The 27,470-nt window shown below is 38.9% G+C and overlaps 1 protein-coding gene across 2 annotated transcripts in view; it reads right to left on the bottom strand.

Moving 5' to 3' along the window:
- Window positions 1–3,847: 3,847 nt before the first annotated feature.
- Window positions 3,848–27,470, bottom strand: part of LMBRD1 (LMBR1 domain containing 1) — a 114,095-nt gene continuing 90,472 nt past the window's right edge. For both annotated transcript variants that reach the window (XM_082855785.1, XM_082855786.1), the window contains exons 15-16: window positions 4,544–4,635; window positions 3,848–4,405 (exon numbers count right to left, since the gene is read on the bottom strand). In XM_082855785.1, the coding sequence (XP_082711911.1) occupies window positions 4,298–4,405; window positions 4,544–4,635 (200 nt within the window). In that variant the 3' untranslated portion in view covers window positions 3,848–4,297. The remainder of the gene's footprint in view (window positions 4,406–4,543; window positions 4,636–27,470) is intronic.

The raw sequence follows: 27,470 nt of genomic DNA, 5'->3' as shown, positions 1-27,470 counted from the left end.
GATTTTTTACTTTTTAATCTGTGTACTGGCTTATTTAAGTGAGTTACTTTCCAATTGTGATTTTTCTCTTTGCTATAGATTCTTGCTCCTTTTTATTTAGAAAAGACCTTTCAAGATTTATTTTAGGATAGGTTTAGTATTGCTGTATTCTTTTAGCTTTTGCTCGTCTGAGAAATTCTTTGTCTCTTTTTCTATTCTAAATGATAATCTTGCTGGGTAGAGTATCCTAGGTTGCAGATTTTTCCCTATATCATGCCACTCCCTTCTGGCCTGCAAAGTTTCTGTAGAGAAATCAGCTGGTAGCCTTATAGGGGTTCCCTCGCAATTAACTCTGTTTTTCTCTTTCTGCCTTTAGAATCCTCTCTTCATCTTTAAACATTTGCCATTTGATTTGGTATTTGGGACCCTCTGTACGCCTTGTACTTGGACATATTTCCTTCTTTAGGTTTGGGAAGTTTTCAGCCATGTCTTCAAATACATTTTTGAACCCCTTTTCTCTTTCTTCTCCTGGGATCCCTATTATGCATAGATTGGTTCACTTTATATTATTCCATAGGTCTCTTATATTGCTTTCATTTTTTTTTTCCATTTGCCTTTCTGTTTTTTTGTTTGTTTGTTTTGCGATATGTGGGCCTCTTACTGTTGTGGCTTCTCCCGTTGCGGAGCACAGGCTCTGGATGCACAGGCTCAGCAGCCATGGCTCATGGGCCCAGCCACTCCGTGGCACATGGGATCTTCCCGGACCAGGGCACGAACCCGTGTCCCCTGCATCGGCAGGCGGACTCTCAACCACTGTGCCACCAGGGAAGCCCTCTTTCTGTTATTTTGATTGCGTGATTTCCATTATTCTATCTTCCAGATCACTTATTCGTTCTTCTGCATTATTCAATCTGCTATTCATTGCCTTTAGCTCTGCTTTTGTGTCGGAAATGAGTTTTCTAATTTTTCTAGGCTCTTCTTTATGGTTTCTAGTTCCTTTTTACAGTAATTTGCATTTCTATCAATAATCTTTTTTTTTTTTTTTTTGGCTGCACCACGTAGCTTGTGGGATCTTAGATCCCTGCATTGAACATGGGCCCTCAGCAGTGAAAGCATGCAGAGTCCTAACCACTGGACCACCAGGGGATTCCCTCAATAAACTTTAATTCCTTCTGTATTTTCGTTATCTTTTTTAAACTTGGTGTCTGGAAAGGTCTGTTTCATTGTTCTTTCAGGGGAATTCTCCTGATCTTTTAATTGGGAGTAGTTCCTCTGCTTCTTCATTTTACTTATATTTCTGATTCTATGAGTTTAGGAGAAACTGTGTTCTTGGAGGGTTGTTTTTATGAGGGAACATCCCTTTGTAGCCTGTATGGCCCCTCCCTTCATGCACCACTTAATGAAAGCGCTTCACTTCTATGGCAGGCCCAAGCTTCTTCCGTGTACACCCCTGGTTGCAGCCATACCACACGCCAGCCCCTTCAAGCTGTCTCTGCACAGCCAACACCAGCCCTCTCCCTGGGTCTGTCCTCTAAAGTCCGAGTTTAGCACTCGGACCCACACGCAACAGCGAACAAGTCTCAGGCTGGCATGTGCAGGGCAACGGCATGGACCATCTATGCAGCTCTCTTTCTGTTCTGCCTGCTGTCAACTTGCTGTTGCGCTCTCCTCCAAGCCTCTGAAGCTCCCTTTCTGTCCTGGCTGATCTCTCTGCCAGTGAAGGGTCTTCCCAGGATGTGGGAACTTCTGCTCGTTCACAGCTCCCACCTAGGGGCGCAGGTCCCATCCCAATTTCTTTTCTTTTTCGTCCTACCCAGTTATGTGGAGATCTTTCTTGCAATTTTGGGTGCCTGATATTCTGCCACCGTTCAGTAGGTATTCTGTGAGAACTGTCCACATGTATGAGTATTTTTGATGTATTTGTGGGAGGAGGTGAACTCCACGTCCTTCTATTCCAGCATCTTGATTCTTTTCCCATAAAGCTTTGAATTAGCAAATTCGCCTGCCAACTGAGTGCTTTCCAAGTGCAGGGAGCTGCTCTGACACCAGGGTCAAAGTTGAACGACGAGATATGTGTTCAAGGACTTGCAGCCCAGAGGAAGCAGCCCTGAAGGTAACAGTCACAACACACTGTACAGGGAGCCCTGTGGGCAGGGAAAAGACAGCACCTAACTGTGCCTAGGAGACTAGGGCGGGTAACTGACCAGATAACGTCACGGCTGAGATCTGAAGAGTAAGGATTCTCTTAGGAGACAAGAGGAGGGGAAGTGTGTCACAGGCAGAAGGGACAGTTCAGCAGAGTGGGGATGTGAGAAATCAGAGCTGTTTGGATAATGGTGAGACATCTGTGGGGATGGCAGTGAAAACTGGATAGGTAGGTAGGACACACACCAGAACAGCCTTAGATGTCACATGAAAGCTATGAATTTCATTCTGAAATAACGGAAAGCTTTTCACAGCAAAGAAATGTCATCATCTGATTTGTGTTTTCACTGTCAAGGAAAGACTGAAAGGAGTTGGGACTCAGCAGAAAGCCCAGTGAGGAAATTAAGAAGCAGTGTGCGTTAGAAGGCTTGGGCTGCTATAACAAAATACCACAGACTGGGGGGCATAAACAACTGAAACCTATTTTCTCACAGTTCTGGTGGCTGGAAGTCCACGATCAAGGTGCCGGCAGGGTCGGGTTCTCCAGAGGCCTCTCCCCTTGGCCTGCAGGTCCTCACGTGGCCTTTTCTCTATGCACACACATCCCCGATGTCTCCTCCTCTTCTTATAAGGGCACCCGTCATACTGGATCAGGGTGCCACCTAATTACCTCTTTAAAGACCCAATCTCCAGATACAGTCAGAGTCTCAGTTACTAGGGGTTAGGACTTCAATAGGGAAGTTTTTCTGTGGCGGCAGAGGGGAACACAACTCAGTCTGTAACACAGTAAGAATGGAGAAGAGGGAAAATGGAAGGACAGTTAAGCAGAGATCAACATGGCCTGATTAGTGATGGGCCAGGTACACACAGGAGATAAGGAGGTCTGCTTGAGTTTTGGTTTTGGCAACCAGGTATGTGCCAGTGCCATCTGTCAAAAAAATGAATAAAGAAGGAGGTTTGGTATGACCAGAAAAACGAGGAGTTCAATTATCAACATGCTGTAATTGAAGTAGTAATTTCTAGTTAACAGGTAAGTAAAAGTTTGGAAACTGAGGGTGTATGAGATTGTCCAAAAAGAAAATGTGAAATAAGAACAGAAGGGAATGGAATCTTGGTGAATAACATCAAAGGTGCCAAACCTTTGAAGGGTGTGGAGGTCTATCCAGAGACAAAGAATGAGAGCAAAGTGACACAAAAATTAAGAGAGAGATGAACGGAATGGGAGATGGTTGTTAATTCCTAAGTCTTTTCCAGAAACTTAATGATATTCTACTTCAAGGATCAAAATATGTGCTTTTCATGAGTTCTAATTTGCCTGTGTTAGTAAACTAGGATCTCAGTATCCAGAATGCCTTCAAAATACCCTATTGATAGTACATAGCTTTCCCTATATCTTTTGCAAATTCTAAATCTTTAGAATGAGAAAATATCTTTAAAGCTAAAATATGATGTCATATATCTTAAACTGATCAGTACACTGATTTTTTTCAGGATTACTTATTCTTGACAATATTCCCATTTATGTTGGAATACAACTTTTGAGGTTATCTATAACAATGTATATGCCTTAAATACTGTAGAGGTGATAAGATATCTAATGGACTAATATCTGAACAATATAATACACCTTGGCACACCAGGCAGCCTGAAATCTGTTCATGAAACCTACTTCAATGGCGCTAGTGATTTAATGTAGAAAATAGAAAACAAGCTGCATAGTGGAATAACATTTATTTATCAGCTATACTGTGAATATTATTTTTCAACAATCAGATATAGACACTTGAAAATTCCACAGTACTCTAGAGACCCAAAGGCACAGATACAAGTGATTTATTATGTTTTAAAAAAGTGACCAAAGGGAATATTAATTCTGGAAGATTTTTAATCAATTCAACACTATCATACACTAGAGGAAAAAAAAATTTCCACAAACATTCCCTCACAAGGCTGGTACTTTTATATTTACATAGTATTATTATAGCAATTTAAAATGTTAATCTATGATACAATAATGTTACTTCAGAAAACATAAAAAATATAGGTTTTTTTTAATAGCCATGCTCCCATTTTTGATGAAAGCTAGTCAGTTCACATCCTAAGGTTAGCTTGACACTTTACAAATGCACAAGAGATGCAGAGTCACCTTAGTAAACCTGTGCAACAGAAGCCGTCAGACAGAGGGTTCCTCATCACTCAGGTCTGAGTCAGCCTCATCTACCCCCTCAATGACCGACTTCTTCCCTTTACAGCAGGAGACAATCAACCCAATCACGAACACCTGCAAATGTAAACGAGCTGTATGTTATTTCTCAAACCTGAAGTCATCCAGAAAGCACCAAATTTAAAACCCAATAGCATTGCTGTGACCAAAACAGGCCACTAATGGTCACAGCATCCCTGGGACACCTGTACTTACCCCAAGAAAGGCCCAGTTACCAAAGTAGTAGGCGGCACTAAAGAACCAGAACTTGTGAAGGAACAGGTAGGTCCGGGTGACAGTACACTGATCTATAAAAGCAAATAAAGGACTAGGGTGAGGTAGTTTCTCTCTTGAAATAGACTATTAATACTTGACCTAAAAGGTTATTAACCAAGACTAATTATCAGTGTTAGAGACAAGATTGAAATCTAGGCCTATCTCCAAAGCCCACTCTTGCAATCACCTTAATATAGTTTAAATTATCAACTAATATGACATATTTTTAAAAGTGAATGCCACCAATGTAACCCCAGCTCTTAGGTGTAAAAAATTATATTGGCTAGTTCAGTGTAATTGAAATAGAAAAAGCATTTTAACCTGGAATGCCAGACACATCCTAAAACAAAACAGACAAAGTTTTCCTGATGAAGAATGAAGAAAGTAATCAGATGTGGTTAGCATTCTTTTCTAAGAATCCAACTGAGAGATTTTTTTGAGCTTTTTTTTCTTTTTAAGAATGCTATTGAAAATATGGCCGCTGCTTATAAAGAAATACAGAAAAATCATTATTTACTGATTTGCGTACTGTCTGAATTTTAGACAGCATTATAGCTTGAATTTAAAAAGAAATCACTTACTTTTCTCCTTCAAAAAAACAAAAAAAGTAACTTTTAAAGAGAAATCGGCAGACTGGTTACTTGTGTGAGACTCCATACTATTTTATCCAAATACATTGTTTCCATTAGTTTACGAAGTCCTTTATACATATATCTAGTAAAGGAAGTCTACGGAAATACTTGTTTATGAAAACCACTTGTCCCATGGATTTCTGAAAAGTAGCATTAGGTTCTATTTTATCCCAACCCTCTCCTCCCTTCCCCTACAGTTCAGCATGTCCCTCCGGATGGCTCAATGCCCAGCTGGACAGACAGCCTCTGCTTCTGGCAGGAAAACATGCCATTTAACAGAGAAGCACCTTCCTCTCACGAGCAGGACAGCAATTTAATGTGGATCCTCTGATCCCCAAGGGCCCCCTTTGTATTCCTCGTTCTCTTTCTCAACACAAAAGTCTAAGAGGAATATTCCAAGCTTCCTAAGAAAAACCAAAAAGGTATCAAGCAGCAGGGGAGGGACAAATGTTTCTCTACTGTCCTACAGTCCCTGCCCCCCAGATCACGGCCTCACACCAGGCGCCAGAGCTCAGGCAGCAGAGACGCCTCCCTGCAGGAAAGCCACTGGTCAGCCACTCTGCCCCAGAGCAAATTCTCCCCTCGATCACAGAAGGTGCTTCACAGTAATACAACGCACTCAATTTGCCACTTTTTCCACTGGATTGGCCTGAATATTCCACAGTACCCATCAGAATACCTGGCATTCATATTCAGTGTGACTGCTGAAAAACTAAGCTTTCTAAAAAGGGGATATTTTACTTTAAAATCATATTGCTAAATAATACATTTTCTAATTTCGTTTGACTAAAATCTGAGAAGATTCCAAGGATGTCAAAACAAGATGCTCTGAATATGCCTCAAAAATTAAAGTATAACTTAAACGTCCAGCATGACAAAGCAAGTCCAGGCCCTGGTCCTGACAGACTTGACATCAGGTATCATTTGGTCACTTCTCTGCCATGTGAACGGGCAAGTCTGAACCACGAGACTCTGCTTGTCATCACACTTCCTGATAGGCTCATCCTGAAGACCAAGCGAGGGTTGCAGAGTGGCAGTTAATGTCCATTTTCTTCTTCAAGGTATTCTAAGACCACGATAAAGAATAAAATTTTCAAGACCTGCTCAAATGGTGCCAATAAAAACTCATCCTAAGATTTTAGAAGATTATGTGCACACGAGTAGTGAGGAAAATACTCGCTTAGGTATTAGCATCACGACTACTCTGTACGTGTTCATTATTCTTCTGTCTCTACAGTCAAGACAGATACAAATGAGTCTGGTGAAATTTAAATGTGTATAATTCAGTAAAAGGATACCCGCTGCACAGCCATATACCTTTAAATAAAAATAACCAATTTGAAATGAAGAACGGAACGGGCTGTAAAAAATGCCTGTTCACAGTTATTTTAAAAACATCAACAGTATCTTTCACGGCTTAAGCATTACATGAGCTCTACTGCACAAGTACAAACCTGTTTTTTTAAAATAAATTTATTTATTCATTTATTTATTTATTTTTGGCTGAGTTGGGTCTTTGTTGCTGTGCCAAGGGCTTTCTCTAGTTGCAGCGAGTGGGGGCTACTCTTTGTTGCGATGTGCGGGCTTCTCATTGCAGTGGCTTCTCTTGATGCGGACCACGGCCTCTAGGCGCATGGGTTTCAGTAGTTGTGGCGTGTGTGGGCTCAGTAGTTGTGGCTCGCGGGCTCTAGAGCACAGGCTCAGTAGTTGTGGCGCACGGGCTTAGCTGCTCCGCGGCATGTAGGATCTTCCCAGACCAGGGCTTGAACCCGCGTCCCCTGCATTGGCAGGTGGATTCTTAACCACTGCGCCACCAGGGAAGCCCACAAACCTGTTTTTAAAAAGTTTTTCAACCTTCTCAACATTGCTAATGCTCTAAACTTAAAAAACAAAAAGTTCTATTACCCATTTCCATACCTAAAGGTATTTGGGGGGTCAGAACTTGAGCGAACCAGAAATTTCAAGGCCAGAACAGGGACTGCAGGACAAAGGCTGAGCTGGCAGAAGCAGGTAGCATCCAATCGCTTTCCCAGGGGCCTAATAATCCACTCCGTGACATTTCAAATGGGCTACACCTGCTGATTATCTTCCCCACCACAAAAAACCACATCTTAAATGTTTTTCCTATCACATTACTTTACATGTTTACCACTTTCAAAGGCTGGAGATTTGATGCAAGCCTTCTAAAACAAGAAAAAAATGTACATCGTTAGTGTTCTGCTTTGTTGTTGAAAAACTATGTAACAGCTTTTACAGTTATCTTTATATGTATATGTGTCATTATATTTATATGTGTATAAAGGGGCATATGTCCACAGAGGAATTTTAGTTAATAATCCCCATGCATATATTTTATGTTTGAGTGTTAACGCCACACTGAATACACCATCTGCCACCTCCCAGCTGCCCACCTGAATCATAGATATCTAGGAGATCTAGAGAGGTGTTTCTACTACTATCTAAAAAACTACAGTAAGTATTTCGAACTTGGTTCGGCCTTCAAAGTAAATGTGAATTCCTCAATTTAGGGAGTACATTCTAAATCCTGAATTGTTCAGGAGACTGCTGGCTGTTATTCCTCACAGGAACACATAAACTTCCAATTACACCAAAGAGTGCATGTTTACAATGAAAAGCTAAAAATAGGGGTCCAGACAAAATTTTTTCTTCAAAGTGGCCATACAGTAAAGATCAGGATTAAAAGAGCCAAGAAAGCACCTGGAGCGTATGAATAGAATCAAAATCCCGTTTCTACCATCCTCCCCCCATCTGTTCTCACGCACCATCAAACTAGATGTGTAACTAACAGAAAGTGCAATTAAACTTGTTTCTCATGTAACAGCTGCCTTTATAAATATACCTGATAGATTTTATACTACTTATTTCTTGTTTCTTTTTAGACCACTGGTTATGTCATTTTTAATGTATGCTGACTGCCACTAACGTAACTTTGCTCATTAACTATAATAAATAGCACCTTCTACTTTAAATATATTTTGAAAAACAATACTTAGCGCTGATTTAAGCCACCACTATGTCATCACCATGTTACACCTTCACTTGAAATCAGCTTAGAATTAATTAACTCTATATTTGTCATTTACTTATAAAACAAATCCTTATGTTACATGTGCATACAGAGAGAGGGCATTTGGGAAAATTCATGTACCACAGAGAATTTTAAAGCAATTTCTTTGTTTGACTAGTGACCAAAAAACTGGGAGAAGATTGGACTATTTGGAACACCACTTCCTTTCTCATGGTTGCCCGTGATCGTGCTAACTTTGGTTTCTGATTAGGGTCTTGCTACTATTGAATACAATAGACATACAAATCTTAACTGGAAACAGGCTAAGGATCTCAGGCTTTATTGTGATATGATTAGGAATTATTTACCAAATGGTTTTAACAAAGGGGATAACATGAGTGCACTGCAGGCTGGCAGAGGGAACTGAGCTTAGGAAGAGGTTCATCAAACCAGGAAACAATCCAAGTGAAAACACGAGCTGTCGGGATGAAAGGAAGGCTGGATCTGAGCTTCTGGGGAGTAAAATGCCAGTGAATTACTGTTAAATGGATTTACAGCATGTGAAATATATACGCACAAAAAGATCTGAGCAACCAGCAACATATATCCAAATAAGGGAGGGCAGAAAAAATTTAAATATGTAATAAAAACCAAAATTGTATCCTCATCTGAAACTTAACAAATGGCATACAGTTTAATAATGTTTTGTTAAATCTCACTGCAGGAGCTGGGTAAAAGGGAAAGAAAGAATTGGTGAACATCAAAAATCACAGAAATTCTAAAGGAAATTGATTTATTATATTTTATGGATATATAAATTGTACTGGGCTAATAAAGATAGCACTTGCCACATGTTTTGTACTAAAGAGTAACTTTTTATAGTGACTATTTTAAGAACCAGTATCATCTGTGTTGAGCTCTGATTACATTTAAGTAAGTTTAATGTATTTCAAAGATGCTAAAATATGTATTGCTCCTTTAAGAAAGAATGCACCTAATTTCATTTGTCTTGACCATATAAAAATAATTGGCTATACCCAACTTATAAAAGAGAGTTACAAAGGTAAGCATTAGCATAACATGTAGACACAATCTTAAACTGTATTAGTAAACTCTAAATTAATTACATTTACTATTACTCTTTTTTTTTTAGTTTTTTTTGTTTTTGTTTTCCGGTACGCGGGCCTCTCACTGTTGTGGCCTCTCCCGTTGCGGAGCACAGGCTCCGGACGCGCAGGCTCAACGGCCATGGGCTCACGGGCCCAGCCGCTCTGCGGCATGTGGGATCTTCCCAGACCGGGGCACGAACCCGTGTCCCCTCCATCGGCAGGCGGACTCTCAACCACTGTGCCACCAGGGAAGCCCTACTATGACTCTTAATTGTCCAAGATAGTAAAATATAAAACAACTGCTTTCTATTACTTTATCTTTTTCATAAAATGATAGTAATTTAAGGGGTATAGCAGAAAATATTAGAGATAGAAAATTGAGATTTGGTTCTTGAGTCTGCCACTTATATTTACTGTGAGATTCTGGAATCATTTAACTTCTAAGTATCAGTTTCTTTCTAAGTGTCACTGAGATAATATCTACTTCTGATGGATAGTGATAAGATAAACTGAACTTCTGCGAATTAAATTAGAGAGAATTCTACATGTGCTTAAAAAAAAAAAAAGGTTGTTTTAGGAGACAGCATCCTTAAGCAAGGATCTATAAAAAGTGGCTGAGAAGTTTTACAAAATCACCTGGGCTGTCTTCAGAGTGGTCTCCGAATAACTGAGAAACCTTACACCCAGTTCACTTCAGTGTACTGTCCTAGATGAACTGTCATCAACACAATCAAAATGTCACCTAGAAAAAGAACTTCGACAGTAAGAGACTTTCTGGATCTCAAGCAAAACCCAAGAAAAATATGCTCTGATCAATACTTAATTTTCTGGTCTGCACGGCAACCTCACTTGACAACAGACACAATACATAAGGCTTTCTCAGCTGGATGATACCAGCCAATGTCAGTGAGGCCCTCTTCTGACTCCAGGCCCACCTAGAAACTACATGACTATAAATCTGGTTTTCCAGATTCCTTCCTCCATGGAGAATTCACTAGCCCCGAGACTCTAGTTTCCTTAATGGTTATACTTCCTACGGTAAATTAATAAACTTCCATCTGGCTAAAAGTTTAGTTTCCTCTCCACCTATCTGGAGTCAAATACACATGCTGGAGATCAAGCAGGATTCTTAAATAATAATTCTATCTCATCACTCTAACTTCAATATTGCTCTGCCCATTTGACAGGTAGAATTAAGTGGAATGAGGCTATCAACACAGTTATTATTTGTCAAGTGAAAGATTATAAGTTCACAGTACTTAACCATGAAGGACTACTTTAACTTGTTGAACACAAAGCCTTCTGGTTCAAGAGAGTAGACTGAGCACAGTCATTTGTTTCCTGTCCTGTTTCCCAGGACCTCATTAAATTTATGGAGCAGGAATAAAGCCAGGAGCAAACTTTTTTTTTTTTTAATTTATTTATTTTTGTTGTGTTGCGTCTTCGTTTCTGTGCGAGGGCTTTCTCTAGTTGCGGCGAGCGGGGGCCACTCTTCATCGTGGTGCGCCGGCCTCTCACCATCGCGGCCTCTCTTGTTGCGGAGCACACGCTCCAGACACGCAAGCTCAGTAGTTGTGGCGCACGGGCTTAGTTGCTCCGCGGCATGTGGGATCCTCCCAGACCAGGGCTCGAACCCGTGTCCCCTGCATTGGCAGGCAGATTCTCAACCACTGCGCCACCAGGGGAGCCCCAGGAGCAAACTTTTAACAGCAAAGAGAATGGGAGGAAGGCCACCCAGTGATGGGAGACCTCAGCAATATTCTGGACGATGGAACGCCACATTTAAAAGGTCTCCAGTAAAACAGCTGGTTTCCTTCTCATTTACTTTAAAATATAACTTAAGGATCAAGAAACCCCAGTCATAAAGTCCCCAGTGATGAGGGTTCCCAGGTTCCTGATACTTAAATACAAACTAGCATAAATATGAATGAATCATCAGATATATACAGAAAACGATCAGCATGAGGGGAAAGAACAAGATAAACAGAAATGCTCCACGATGAACTGAAATGTAATTTACTTAAAGGAAACAAGGAAACGATTAAGAAAAATGTTTAGTATCTTCACATATTGACGAGGATATTACATCCATAAAACAAAGATGCTTGAAAAAGAAAAATGAGACACATAAAGTACCTCAAGGAAAGTACAAATCTGTTCTATGAAATAAAGAATTCAGGGTATAGTTTGAAGATAAAGCTGAATACATATCCAAGAATCTAGAGCAAATGGTAAGCTGAAAATACCAGATATGAGAGGAGACAGATGATGAACTGAAGATATCCAGCAACTAGTGAACAAGAGCTCCCCAAGGGGAACATGGGGAAAACAGAAACTATCAAGTTAACTTCAAGAGAAGAAATAGACTGGCGCTGGATTTCTCACCAGTCAAAAATGAAACACAGATGGTGTAATGCCTTTAAAGTTCTAAAAGAAATGAAGCCTTCCGTAGAATTCTAAGCACAAACCCATCAATTCTATCAATTGGGAGGATATAATACTTTTCAGATATACATTTTACGCAGAGCATTTCTTTTCTTTAACTCTAGGTAAACTAAGAGCTTTGGGAAGGAAATCAAGAAAGAAGATACGGTTTCTAATGCATCAGAAGTCCAATGAACAGAAATTATAACATTAGAGCTGAACAGCACAATTAGAAAGCAATTAATCCAAAGAAAAGGGGTCAGTACGTACTTAGAAGGAAGTAAATATGATGGGTTTCCTCCAACAGATAAAGTGAGCAGGAAGCGACAAGACACTCGGTAGGTATCAATCTTATGTTACTTTAAGGACATTTTTTAACAAGAGAAAGAAAAAAAGGAACAAATTTTAAAGGTGGTTCAATTCTACAAATGCTGGTTGAACAAGGCAGAAAAATATACTCATATATATCTATATGTTTTCTTATCCTCAAGGAGCTTACACGTTCCTATAAAAGGGTAGGACAGAGATAAGATACATAGATGAAGACAGATTAAGACAGAGTAAGGTCATGTCATCAGAAGTATAAATGCTATGGGGATTCAAATGAAAAAAAGAGAAACGGCACACATGTTTGGAGATTCAAAAAAGAAAGTCAGGTTTGAAAGAAGTCTTGTAAAATGGCCAGGATTCTGACTGACAAAGATGGAAGGAGATGGGTAGAAATTGGCTGTGACATTCCAAGAACAAACAGTTGAAAAGCAAAGACGGAAAAGATGGCCACGTTCAGGAAGTGTATGAAAAAAGGCTGGAAACATGCAGGACGGGTTAGAGAGTGGAATCCTTCAGTCCTCGGCTGAAGTTATCAGATGGTACAGGGCAGCACTTAAGGTTCCTGGTGGAGGAATGACATTGTCAGAGGACTTGAGAACAGCGGTTTCCACAGTGTGGTTTGCAGACCAAAACCGTCAGAAAATTCTAGGGCTCCTCCTCAGATCCACTGAATCAAAAATTTTGCGATGTATTTCGCAAGCGTTCCAAGTGATTCTGATGCACACGAAACTTCGATAACCACTGCTTCAGAACAATTAGGCTAACAGCACTGTGTAGTGTGGATCAGAGTGGACCACTAGTTAAATAAAAGGCTCAGCAATTCATCTGACATGTCATTTAGGTGAGACGTGAGGGTCACTATGGCAACAGACTCTGCATCCCTTAGCAACTGATTAGCTGAAGAGAAAGTGAGAGAAGATAACTGTGCCATCATTGAAGAATGATGGTAGTAAAAGAAATAGTGAAGTCAGCACATACGGTCCAAGACCTTATCTAATAGTTTGTACTTCCCCAATAATTATTCATTTTAAACATTTTTATAAAAGCACGTTACCAAAATAAGAAGGCTCTGTATATTATTTTCATATGGTTGATAAGTCTCACTTAGGACTACCCACAGATTAAGCTAAAATGCTAACATCTTAATTTCGCTTTCTCCCTTGACCCTGCACACCACACCACAAATACACACGTGCTTTCAGCCATAAGGGAAACCTAATGAAAAAATGTGCGGTAAACAACGGTAGACTGAGAAGTTATTAGGTTTCTTATTAGTTCTCAGTTTATGATGGAATACCAAGAACAAAGTCAAACAGGTTCAAAGGGAAAAAAAGGACAGCCTTGAAAGTTGCAAATAGATTTTAAAAGACAATTATTCTAGATATTATCAAATATAGAATATAAAATATTAAGCACTGTTTTCTAATTAAAACTCTTTAAAAACACACACATAACCCCTTTCTCATATGCTATACTCGACTCCTCAGCAAATCCCACTGGCTCTACCTTCAAAATCTATCCAGAATCTGACCACTTTCTGCCACTTCCACCACCACCATAAGCTCTGCCTTGGATTCCTGCAAAAGTTCTCTCAACTTGCCTTTGCCCTTGGTTTATTATGGTCTATCTCAGGGGCTGGTAAACTTTACCCCAAAAGGATACATTTAGACCGTTCCTTGTTTTTGTAAGTTTTGCTGGAACACGGCCACGGCATCTGTAACGTACCATGTACTGCAGCTTCTGTGCTGCAGAGGCAGAGCTGAGCAGTGTGGACCCTACTGTAGGTCTCACGGAACCTAAAATACTGACTATCCAGTCCTTTAGAGAAAAAGGTTGCCAGGCCCTGGTCTACATATCATATCAAGTCATCTGCTCGCAACCTTCTAGACTTTGCATCTGAGCGTAAAACCTGAAGTCCTTAACCTTGATGACGTGCCCTTCCTCTTCCACTTCCAGTCCCCCTCCCCCACCCCACTCTGCACCTGCTGTCACCTTGGTCTGCAGGGCTTCTCCCTTGGCACTTTATTTTTCTCCATAATGCTTACCGCCTGACATACTTATTTGTCTCCTTCTACTAAGTAAGCTCCATGGGGACAGGAATATTTGAGCTTTGTTCACTGTTGTGTCACTAGTACCTGGAAGAGTGCCTGGCACATACCAGATATCAATATAAACATTTATTACATGAAAAAGCAAGGAAGAATAGATAAGAAAAACTAAATGATCATATGGAATCCTGGAAATTAAGACGTTTATAAATTTATTTGAGAATTTCAAGACACACAGGCTTTGATTCTCAGTATTAGAAAAAATGATTATGTCAATATCTTCCAAAGGTGTTCAAATTGCAAAGGCTGTTATTATTGTTGTATTCCTCAAATAAACAGGATAACTTTCTAAATAAGGCTATCAAAATTATCACAATTCTAGGTGACCTGACTTCTCCTCATCTTTAGACTAAATCTAACTGTCCTTAACTTTCCCATCCCCACCTCCAAATTTACAGACTATAAGACAAAAAGACCATATAGTGTTTTTTTTAAAGGCCCCATGTGCTTGAGTCTGAGCGAAAGGATTACATATATTCTCCTGAAGTGGATCTTCTTGCTACAAAATTCCAGAAAGCTAAAATTAATTAGCTTCACTTAACATGGGGTAGGAAGTATTAAATTTGAAGTCCATATTCAAACCTGTCTTTTAAATCCACACATAAAAAGTCTGGTACCATTTTCATTTCAAATTACATTTATGGACCACCCACTTGGGCACACAGCACCACAGGAGACATTAACAAATACTGTCATCACAAAGCATCAGTGTTCCTTTTTAACCTCAGGCCATACAGCTGAGTTTCTAATGAAATCCCTTGACCAGCTTCATTTTCAGCCTCTTAAAATTGGCTTTCCTTAAAATGAGCTTTTTATTTATAACTGTATACCAAACATCAAATGTAAACTAGTGGAGTAGCCTTTAATAAAACTAGTTTTAAACAGTAGTCTCTCCTGCAAAATACATTTTTCAATTAAAAAATTTTTTTTTATTTTTATTTTTTAATTTTGCTTACAGGCGAAAGTATTGGTAGGTAAAAAAAAAAAATCACCTGAATCCATTGTTAGTGATTATGTAAGTACTTGAGCACTACTGCTTAGTTACCTTGACTTATAAAATCTCCTGGAAACTCAGAAGTTCAAGTACAAAGAAATATTTCATATTCTGGGAAAAAGATGTTACCAAGAATTCGAGAATTACATTTTCTCAGGGAATTCCTTGGCAGTCTAGTGGTTAGGACTCCGCGCTTTCGCTGCTGAGAGTGTGGGTTCACTCCCTGGTTGGGGAACTAAGATCCCACAAAGCCATGCGGCATGGCCAAAAGAAAAAAAAAGGAAATACATTTTTTCAAAGTCTCAGTAACTACCCTCCCCCCACTGCTACCTTTCAACAAACTGGAAGGAAAAAAGTCTTCTCTATAATCAATAGCTACTGAGCAGACGCATGCCACTATCTGGTCTCTCACTGTTTTCATCCTTTAAAAGGCTTAACGGTGTTTTTTCTTTAGTTACAGAATAAAAGCTATTTATCAACAACAAAAAACAGTGAATATTTATTTCTTTATTCCACATCTTGTTTCCTGGAGATACAGCCCGACTTTTTTAATATATATATTATATATATATATAATATATATTATATACATATGTGTGTGTATATATATATACACACACACACACATTTTTTTTTTTTTCTTTTTGCTGTACGCGGGCCTCTCACTGTTGTGGCCTCTCCCGTTGTGGAGCACAGGCTCCGGATGCACAGGCTCAGCGGCCATGGCTCACGGGACCAGCCGCTCCACGGCATGTGGGATCTTCCCGGACCAGGGCACGAACCCGTGTCCCCTGCATCGGCAGGCAGACTCTCAACCACTGCACCACCAGGGAAGCCCCACACATTTTTTTCTTATTGAAGTAGAGTTGATTTACAAAGTTGTGTTAATTACTGCTGTACAGCAAAGTGATTCAGTTATGCATATATAAACATTCTTTTCTTACATTCTTTTCCATTATGGTTTATCACAGGATATTGAATGTAGTTCCCTGTGCTGTACAGTAGGACCTTGTTGTTTAGCCATCCTGTGTCTAATAGTTTACATCTGCTCACCCCAAACTCCCACCCCATCCCTCCCCCACCCCCCTCCCCTTGGCAACCACAGGTCTGATCTCTAGTCTGTGAGTCTGTTTCTGTTTCATAGATAAGTTCACTTGTGTCATATTTTAGATTCCACATGTAAGTGATATCATATGGTATTTGTCTTGCTATTTCTGACTTATCTTCACATAGCGTAATAATCTCTAGGTCCATCCATGCTGGTGCAAATGGCATTATTTCATTCTCCTTTATGGCTGAGTAGTATTCCGTTGTATATATGTACCACATCTTTATCTATTCATCTGTTGATGGACATTTAGATTGTTCCATGTCTTGGCTATTGTACAGTGCTGCTATGAACATAGGGGTGCATGTATCTTTCTAAATTATAGTTTTATCTGAATATGTGCCCAGGAGTGGGATTGCTGGATCATATGGTAATTCTATTTTTAGTTTTCTGAGGAACCTCCATACTGTTCTCCATAGTGGCTGCACCAGTTTACATTTCCACCAACAGTGTAGGAGGGTTCCCTTTCCTCCACATGCCCTCCAACATTTGTTATTCGTAGACATTTTAATGATGGTCATTCTGACCTGTGTGAGGTGGAACTTCCTTGTAGTTTTGACTTGCATTTCTCTAGTAATTAGCAACATTGAGCATCTTTTTATGGTCTGTATGTCTTCTTTGGAGAAATGTCTGTTAAGGTCTTCTGCCCATTTTTCAATTGGCTTGTTTTTTGTTGTTGTTGAATTGTATGAGCTGTTTGTATATGTTGGAAAATAATCTCTTGTTGGTCGCATCATTTGCAAATATTTTCTCCCATTCTGTAGGCTGTCTTTTCGTTTTGTCTACGGTTTCCTTTGCTGAGCAAAAGCTTGTAAGTTTGATTAGGCCCCATTTGTTTATTTTTACTTCTACTGCCTTAGGAGACTGACCTAAGAAAACACTGGTACAATTTATGCCAGAGGATGTTTTGCCTATGATCTCTTTTAGTAGTTATATGGTGTCATGTCTTATGTTCAAGTGTTTAAGACATTTTGAGTTTTTGTGTGATGTGAGGGAATGTTCTAACTTCACTGATTTACATGCAGCTGTCCAGCTTTCCCAACACCACTTGCTGAACAGACTGTCTTTTCTCCACTGTATGTTCCTGATGAAGATTAACTGATTGTAGGTGTGGTGGGTTTATTTCTGGGCTCTCTATTCTGCTCCATTGATCCATATTCTGTTTTTGTGCCAATACCACGCCATTTTGATTACTGTAGCTTTGTAGTACTGTCTGAAGTCTGGGAGGGTTACACCTCCTGCTTTGTTCTTTCTCTTCAGGATTGCTTTGGCAATTCTGGGTCTTTTATGGTTCCATATAAATTTTAGGATTATTTGTTTTAGTTATGTGAAAAATGTCATGGGTAATTTGATAGGGATTGCATTAAATCTGTAGATTTCTTTGGGTAGTATGCCCATTTTAACATTATTAATTCTGCCAATCGAAGAGCATGGGATATTTTTCCATTTCTTTGAATCATCTTCAGTTTCCTTTATTCATGTTTTATGGTTTTCAGCACATAAGTCTTTCACCTCCTTGGTCAGGTCTTCCTAAGTATTTTATTTTTTTGGATGTGATTTTTAAGGTATTGTTTTTTTACATTCCCTTTCTGATATTTCATTGTTAGTGTAAAGAAATGCAACCTATTTCTGTATGTTAATATTGTATCCTGCTACCTTGCTAAATTCATTTGTCAGTTCTAGTTGTTTTTGTGTGGAGTCTCTAGGGTTTTCTAAATATAGTATCGCGTCATCTGCATATAATGACAACTTTACCTCTTACCTACCAATGTGGATAACTTTTATTTCTTTTTCTTGTCTGATTGCTGTGGCTAGGATTTCCAATACTATGTTGAATAGAAGAGGTGAGAGTGGGCATACCAGTCTTGTGCCAGATTTTAGTGGGAAGGCTTCCAGCTTTTCACTGTTGAGCATTATTTTGGCTGTGAGTTTGTCATAAATAGTTTTTATTAGGTTGAGATATGTTCCCTCTATACCCACTTTGGTAAGAGTTTTTATCATGAATGGACGTTGAATTTCTTTTCCTGCATCTACTGAGATGTTCATGTAGTTTCATCTATTGTTTATGTGGTGTATCACATTGATTGATGTAAGTATGCTGAACTATCCTTGTGAACTTGCAGCCTGACTTCTACACTGTTTATGCACAAAAGCATAAAGCATGAGATAATATATACATTCTTCCATCTATCATCAAAAATATGGTGAATATTTTTCTGTCAAAACATATAAAGCTGTATCATTACATTGTATGTAACGTTATTTCAAGTATCCTCATTGATGGGTAAATACCCAAGTTGTTTCTTTTTGTTTGCTATTTCTTATCTAACCTCGGTGGGAAGTGGAAACTGGTTAGTATTGGAGGAGCAAGAAAATGCAAACATGATTTCAAGATTTCCCTCTGAGTAAACAGCTTAGGGCACACAAAAGGCAGAGGACAACTCCTGCTACCCTATGAGATGAGGGTGACAGGTGGAAACTAAGTGGAAGAGGGAAGGAAAGGAGTTCAACCTTGGAATTGAGGTTTGAGGGGTTGGCAGGACATGTATTTTGGTATAGATAAACCAGATAGTGGTTAGAAGATAGGAATGGAAATCTAAGATTCTGAATTTACTGATTAAATTATTAATACCCCTTAAATTATCCAGAATAACTAGGTTTATTTATTGTCAACTGTCAAGTCTCCAAAACATGACTTAGAAAACCTCATTGATCTAGTAAAGCTACATTTATTGGACTAACTGCAGTGAGGGAGATCAAGGAGGGCAAAGGCAAAGGGTATTTATAAGGTTTAAGGGGCTGGGTTGGACCACTTTTATCAAGGTCTTAGACACTGTGGGGAACAGGCTAGAATTGGGCTACGTTTATGACATAGGTTTTGGGTTGGTGGACGCAGTGAAATGAGAAATCCCAAAGCAAGTCTTCTTGGGCAATTCATCTTGGTAAGTAAGCTATTGGAGTTGTTTCACAGTAGGAGTTGTCAACCGTTTGTGTTTGTTCTCGGTGGTACTTAACGCAGGGGCAGGGAAATGCGTCAGTGTCCAGAACTGTTGATCATTAGCAACACAATGTTGGTGTCAGTACCCCACATCTTATGGGATTAAGAAGCTTTTAAAACTTACAGAGCAGCATTTGGGAATGGTTTAGACTTTAGTCTACTATGAGTTGTTAACAAGAGAGTGCCCTGGAATGGATAAGATGCTAGAGTTGGAGTACGTATGGAAAATATCCAGAAAGAAGGCACTAGGTTTCTGACACTATCCTAAGAAGTGACTTTGAATAGAAAATCCTCCTGTTTCACTCACAGCTTTCTGAGCAAATGCTTAACATAAGAAAGTGTAAAAATTGCTCTATCTTTAAAAATAGGTGAGAAATTTATAGAAATATCTTAAATTGTTTAAGTAAGTTGGATTACATAACCAAACATAGAATACCATCTTTGCATTTAAATTGGTGGGTTATTTAAATATATGAAAAAATTCTTCAACAAGTTTTCAAGTATTATGTGTCCTCAGAGGTTTAATTTCTGAAGAGTTTTCATTATGTTCTTTGTGGATTTAAACTGTCCTTTTGCAGAGCCTCTAAAGCCTCATTCTTCAACATGTCATTTATCCCAGTGTATTTTTCACAGTGCATTTACCCTCTTTGTGGATTTAAACTGTCCTTTTGCAGAGCCTCAAAAGGAATACATTCTGTAAACCTAGCCAAAGAATGACTCATTTTCCACAGCTTAATATTCCTATAATTAAACCAAGGTATATTTGATGCTAGAAATTTATACCAGAAATGACAGGAAAATGTGAGAGACAAATTATTCTGTAGCAGATTCAAAACTGAACGTAAACACAAAAGATCAACTCACTTGCACAAGAAGGTATACTTTTTAATCTAAATTGCTTAGGGAATTACCAGATAGCATACACTGTATTCACTAATTCTTATGTTCAAAATATGTTCTGTCATTTTGTGGGGCAAAATTTATCATGTTGAACCACTGGGCAGATCAATTTAAATTTTTTGGAATTTAAGAAAAATAATACATAGAAGTGTAAATTTTTAAAAGGATATAAATAATGTATAATTATATAAATAATGTAATTATAATACCCCCAAAATGGTAATTAGAAGTGGTTATCTTTAGTAATTCCATATCGTGGCCTGCACTTGGTACTGTCAGTTATTAAAATAGTAGCCATCTGGTGGTGTACAGTAGTTCTCATGTGTTTTTTTTCCCTCCCTTTTATCATTTTCTCAAAATATATACACTTATGTTTTCTGAACCACATATCATGTGATTTAACCTCTTAACAACAGAGCACCTTTTAATAGCTGGATGTTCTCTTACATAACCAGAGAACAGCTATTCAATTTAGGAATTTTAATAATGATTCTATTTTTTAAAATGTGCTCTACAGTCCGTTCTTTAACATGTCATTTATCCCAGTGTAGTTTTCACAGTGCATTTACCCTCTAGCGCAAGATCCAATCCAGGACCACGTATTACATTGTGTTCTGCTGTTCCTTGACTACCCTGAATCCGTGAGTTCCTGAGCCTCTGGTCTTTGACGACAATGACAGTTCTGAAGCACACAGCCAGTTCCTTTATACCGTGTTTGTCAGTCGTCAGTCTGGGTTTGTCTCCTGTTTCCTCGGGATCTGATTCTTGTTCCCCGTTCTTCCCAGGGTGTCACATCCTGAGGCACAGGCCGCGCTGCCCCTGGATGATGTTAATTTTGTTCACCCGGTACGGCGTGTGCCCATTTTCCTCTGAGATGTGCTATGACACCTACTACCTTTCCTCTTACAGCTAACAAAGGGTAAGTGGAGACGCCTCATTGTGGTTTTAATCTGCAGTTTTCTAAACTGAGTTTAATTTCAATTACTGTATCTTCATTTTTAAACATTGTATTTGGTTCATTTACAAATCTGCTAGGGTTTCATTCTTTCTTTTTTTAATACTTTGTTGTTCCCTGCCAATATTTTGATCTGGTCTTATTCCTTTCATCACAGTTAGCTGTTCCATAATCCGCATTGGTAATTCCAATATCAGGGCTCTGCAAGTCTCTTTCTGCTGTCTGCTATTTCTTCTAGCTCTCTTACATGCTGTTTTGATTCCTTGTGTGCTTGTATATTTGACTCCGATGTCTTCACTTGCACTCCTCTGTGGGAATGCCGTGAAGCCAAGAATTATGGTACTTTCCTCTAGGGAGGATTAAATTTACTTGCACCATGTGCCTACCACACTGCCAGAAATTTCAATGAAACAAATTCACTCTGGTGATGTGCATTTGGCCTGCAAATCTGCAAAGAGCTAGTCTGCGGCTACAATTTCTTAGGAATGTGATTCCTTCCTTCCTGTTCTTGACACTAAGGCCAACTTTGCTTTCGGTTTTCTGCAAGTAATATGTTTAACTTTACTTGTGGTTCGCCCTCACACGATGGTGCCATCCTTGGGAGACAGAGGGGCTTAGCTTTGTAAGAGGCTGCATTTCCTATGAGATGCCAACCACTCACATGGGCTCTAGACCTGCGTTGTCGAATATAACAGCCACTGGTAACGTGGCCGAGACTGAAACTAGGGAACTGAATTTCTAATTGTATTTAATTTTAATTAACTTAAACTAAAAACTGAAGCAGTGTAAAATATTTTTTCATTAAACAACTTTAGTGCTTTGGTAGAACTATACTTCACTTTAACCAATAAACGTTCTCATTTAGATAATGAAAATTTAGTGTTTGAATTAAGATGTTCCTTAAGTATAAAATACACACCAGGTTTTGAGAACTTAGTATGAAAAAGGATATAATGTGTGACACAGAGAAGGCTCTTGGACACTTCCCTTGTTTACCTGGGACGAAGCCAGACAGCAGCCCTCTATACTCTGTCTCTCCTTCACGAAAGATCTGCTAAGCTGTTTGTCCCCACTGATCAATCAGAACAAGAGGCTTGTTGAGTTGACCTGAGTAACCTTTATTTAGATTTCCCTCCTTCTCCAGGCCCCCAAAGGGGCTCCTTCTGCCCTACCCTCAGCCTGAGCCAGCAGACAGCCCTTCCTAAGCAAGCCCTCCTGGCTGACCTCAGGAAAAACATCCCATGATCATCCCACTCTTACAGGTGGTTCCTTCTAGCCTTGCTTACTCCTCCCTAGAAAAGAAAAGCCCTCTCCTGCCTGGCATTTGAAACACCTGCAAATAGCTCACGGTCAGCTCCTCTTTTTGTGGCATCCCCTCTTCCTACTGTAATAATCTGTTTAAATATGTCTCTCCTTTTGACTGCTTGAAATGGTGGATCACTCTTCCCTTGGCTTACAGGAAACTACCGTCACCTAATCTTCCTTCTTAGTTCTCCGTTGCTGGTTGCTCTTCTTGCAACGGGACGGCCACAGAGCTCCACCCTCGCACCTCTTCTCTGTTTGAGTTCACCCTCTAGGTGATCTCACATCCAACCTCACAGCTTTCCTTCCCACCTGCCCCAGCCAACCCAGCATAAACTTCTCCAGATCTCCAGACCCAACTCAACTGCCAACTCAAGATCTGTACTTGGATGTTCAACAAAGGACTCAACCCAAAATAATCAAACCAGAACCCCATGTTCTCCCTCAATGCATGAATGAGGGAAACAGATCTGTGGAATTAAGAATATACTCACTTTGCAAAAAGAGTCAAGAGGCATTAGCCAAACAGCAAGCTCCTGAATGCACTTCTGTATGGTATCATACTAAAAATTAGATTCATATACAACTTTCAGCAATATCCTCATGCTTTCAGTCCACGTGCCACTTATATGTGGGATTTTTAAGGCTATTTAGAAAGCATGGTAAAAAATCCCAAACCAAAAACAAATGCAGAAAGGAATTTTCTTCATAGTTAAATCTTTTCACTTAATTCTCTAATACTTCAGCCCAGACTACCCTAACTGAAATTGCACTCTCAAAGGTTTAAGACTGGCTAGTTGGTAAATATCTCTCTGAAGCATCCACATGAATGATCTCTGCACACAGCGGTACCTTGGATCCTGTAATGCTTTAGTATTCTGTTCATCTCTCATTGTCCAGACTCATGTTTCCTTCTCACATAACCTAGGTTTAAGCTCTTTGACCTCTGATTTTCTTTTATATCGTCTGTGACTTTGATTTCCTCGGACTTCAAATGACTGTCTCCATTATACTAAAAAAGCAGTAACACCCTTTTGTTTTTAAAATTAAAGGGCAGATGATGCAAACAGAACACAAAAATGTGAAATGTAGAAAAAAAAAGAGACTTGGAATCCAGACACTTGCATTATAGTCCCAAGTCTCATACTATCAACTTTTAACTTATCTCTTAGGGCCTTAGTATCTGTATCTGCAAAAAAGGGGTATTAAACCAGTTAGATGGATGGCCTCCCTGAAGTCCCCTTTTTTTGCTTTAACATTCTAGTTGTTTTAACTATTTTAAAAATTGTCTACAACTTAAGTGTCTCTTTGTAGCCTGTATTTCTATTTCTATACTTGTTATACAGAAAATGAGGGGGAAAAGATTTTCTATATCTAACTGACATAATATCTTAGATAAAAGTTTGCGGAAGGATAGGTACTTGAGGTTCTGAGAAAACAAGTCAACCTGCTTTTATCACTGACAAAAGCAAAACAGCTTGGTAAACACGTTTTATTTATAGAGAATGTATTTTGAGCCACTCCTTGATAATGGGCTTGTTTACTCCAGAACTTAGTGTTCAACTACTTTCTAAAGTAAGATATCAATGCACATTTTACTTTATTAATTTTCCTCTAACATTATCTTTAGTTATTCAAAATAATTCTTACTTTTCCCTCTGTACTTAATATATATAATTTTAACCCTGCTTTAGCTCTTTAAGTTCAAGTCAGTTTTTTTAATTCACGTAGTTTAAAGTTTAACACATCAGTTTCTATTTTAGCATCATCAGCTAACTTGAGTCATCTTAACCATTTGTCCTAGTAAAATTATATCCTAAAGCTAAAATCTAAAGCCATAGATCGTTCGATGATTTTTTAAGGCTGGCTATATATATTAACAAATATACTTAACCAGAATAATCCACAAAAATCCAGTTTGATTTATGCAGATCATCGCATTTCCAGTTGCTTTAATGTCCAAATAAGACAACACAAGTTTACTCCAAGGAAAGATAAAGTAATTAAATAGGATGACAGAAATAAGACTTTGGGTTCATAGATTTTTAAAAATGATCATTTGGAAATATATTTTCTTGCTTCATCCCTCACTGTACTCCCCAAATATTCAATGCTCCTGCCACAATTTATTTTTTCTGTAAGATGCCAAGTAGATTTGTTTTTATGCCTTGTTAATGCAGGTTCCTTCTCTGCTTGGAATAGCCTCCAGGTTTTTTTTGTTTGTTTGTTCATTTGGATTTAACTTATGCTTTGGGGCCCAGTTCAAAAGTTACACTGCAGAGAAAACCATTAGCCCCTTTTGCCTTCCCATAGCATTTTGTCTGTAACTTCATTATAGCTTGCCATTTACTTCTCTATTACAATTATTCATTTTCATATCCAAATCCATTAGGCTGTTTGCTTTCCAAAGGCAGGGACTGTGGTATATGTGTCTCCTCTGATGCTTTCTCTCCTTCCCAGAATCTACCCCAGTACTCTATTCTGTTTGTCCACAAAGGGAAACTGATCATCCATCTTCCTCTTTGGGCTCAAATATTTCTGTATATTTATGTTACTCTTCATAATTCTGTGCCTGTTTTAACTATTTTATTCACACTAACATATACGTTGTCTGTGTATTAATGCTTATTAGATTAAGCAGCAATTAAAGAATGTGAAACTAAGAATGTAAATAAAGTCCTTTTGTCATATTAGCATATAAAATTTAAACTTGATTTCTAATTTGCTCAGCTGACTCATTTTGAACTTATAAACAATGCATTACCTGTAAGGGTAAATTAAGTAATACTGTTGTTTTAAGGTAACTTTGTGAACATAGTATGATAGGCATTCTTTATAAATCTGTTAAATCACCCTATTCTTTAAGGGATCATTTTAAACACAACAAAACCTTAACTATTTTTAGATGACTCTCAAACATTACAACATTTAATAAATGTCAGACCACCTCATGTATGAATGCAATATTACTTAAGAAAAACAAGTCTATGAAATGCACTTAATAATGGTAAGAGGTCAATATATGTATTTTTAGAAATCACTGCTTTAACATCTTTCTAGGGAGATTACCTTTCCTCAAAAATAATTTTAAGTATAACACTCTAAATTATAATTTTTGTTTCATAATCTAAAAATCATTCTCCAAAATTCTGTTACTTGCAAAAGGTACATAACAAAGGTGACATCAAGTACCTTATGGGGTATTTATATTACAGTATCATCTACTCTAGTCAAAGTGCCCACTAAAATGTTACAAGTAATAGTGTTGCGTTTCTCCTCTTCATGCTGACATTTCCTAGTGTGCAGTAACTGGACTCTGTCACCACACTTAACACCCCATCCCCACCCGTATGCGTCAAATCTCACGTTCTAACCTGCTCCTTCATCTTTCTCCATCATTTCAAAAAATTTTTAACATTTAAAACTCAACAATTTTCATCTCCTTATATATGAATTAGAAGGATTAATATTTTCTTTATGAGCAGCCATCCCCAAAGCCATCTTAATTTTGAATCTGGCGGAGGAGAGTCCTCTTAGAGCCCCTCACCATTTTTATTTAAAGTATTCTCTTAAAAAAATCTACCCTGCCACCCCAAATTCAATGGTCATATTTCTACCATCCTCTTCCAAGTATGCACAGGCAAATTTGACATTCAGAGATTAGCTGGAGAACCAAAAAAATACTGGGAAAAATAAAGCCATAAACCTAAAGGGTATGTTTTTGTACTGCAAAGCAACATTTCAAAGAATAAGTCAACTAAAATGTTTTACAAAAATATTCGGCAGTTCAAAGGAGGTCATTTTAACCAGTGGTCCCCAACCTTTTTGGCACCAAGGACCGGTTTTGTAGAAGACAATTTTTCCATGGACTAGTGGGGGAGAGGGGATGGTTTGGGGATGATTCAAGCGCATTACATTTGTTGTGCACTTTGTTTCTATTATTATTACACTGTAATATATAATGAAATAATTATACAACACACCATAATGCAGAATCAGTGGGAGCCCTGAGCTTGTTTTCCTGCAACTAGATGGTCCCATCTGGGGCTGATAGGAGACAGTGACCCCCGACGTGTGTAGCTAGGTCCAGTCTACTCTGTGATCTCGTTTTGGTTGCTGTCACTGCAGAAAACCCTGCTTCACAAAGATGGGATGTTGGAAATGGAGGCAGGCTTCTCAGTGCTTTTGTGGCGATCTCAGGATATTGCGCCCTGGCTTTAATCCAGAGCGTATGGAGATTTGAAGTTGTCTCAAACATACTTTTGAGGGCACCGTCATTTGCGATCTCAAGCAGTTGATCCTCTTCCAATACAAAGTCAGTTCACCTGGCTTATTCACAAATGGGTCGTGGATCCATTCCTTCCCAGTTTGGGGGTCTTTGTGGTTGGGAAGTAATGCTCAAACTCTTCTGAAAGCTGAGATAGGTGATCATGCACCAGCTGGGAGAAAGAAGGCCCTGGCTCAGTCTTTCAAAATCTCTGCTAATGTTTGAAACATGTCAAAAATCCCAATGTTCGCTCGTCGCCCCATAATTCCAGTTTGGCTTTGAATGCAGCCACTTTACCTGCAGACTTGAACACAGATGTTGTTCTCCCCTGAAGTGACATACTGAGTTCGTTGAGCAGGTTGAATATGTCACACAAGTAAGCAAGTTTTGCGACCCATTCTGTGTCACTGAAATGTGCTGCCACTGGTGACTGTTTTTCTAAAAGAAATCTCTGGAGAGGCTCTCGTAACTTATGAACTCTGGCCAGTGATCTCCCTTTGGAAAGCCATCTCACTTCTGTGTATAAGAGAAGACGTGTGTGCTCTGGGTCCGTCTCCTCACAGAGCTGCGCAAACAGACGTGAGTTAAGGGCATGTACTTTAATGTGGTTGATAATTTTAATCACATCCTGCAAAACGTTAAGTTCAGGTGACATTTTTCGGCTAGCCAGCACTTCTCTATGGATGACACAGTGTGTGGACTCACATTCAGA

Source organism: Leucopleurus acutus (assembly GCF_964270905.1).
Source record: "Leucopleurus acutus genome assembly, chromosome: 15".
Taxonomy (NCBI): domain Eukaryota; kingdom Metazoa; phylum Chordata; class Mammalia; order Artiodactyla; family Delphinidae; genus Leucopleurus; species Leucopleurus acutus.
This window is presented reverse-complemented; position numbering and strand designations above follow the sequence as displayed.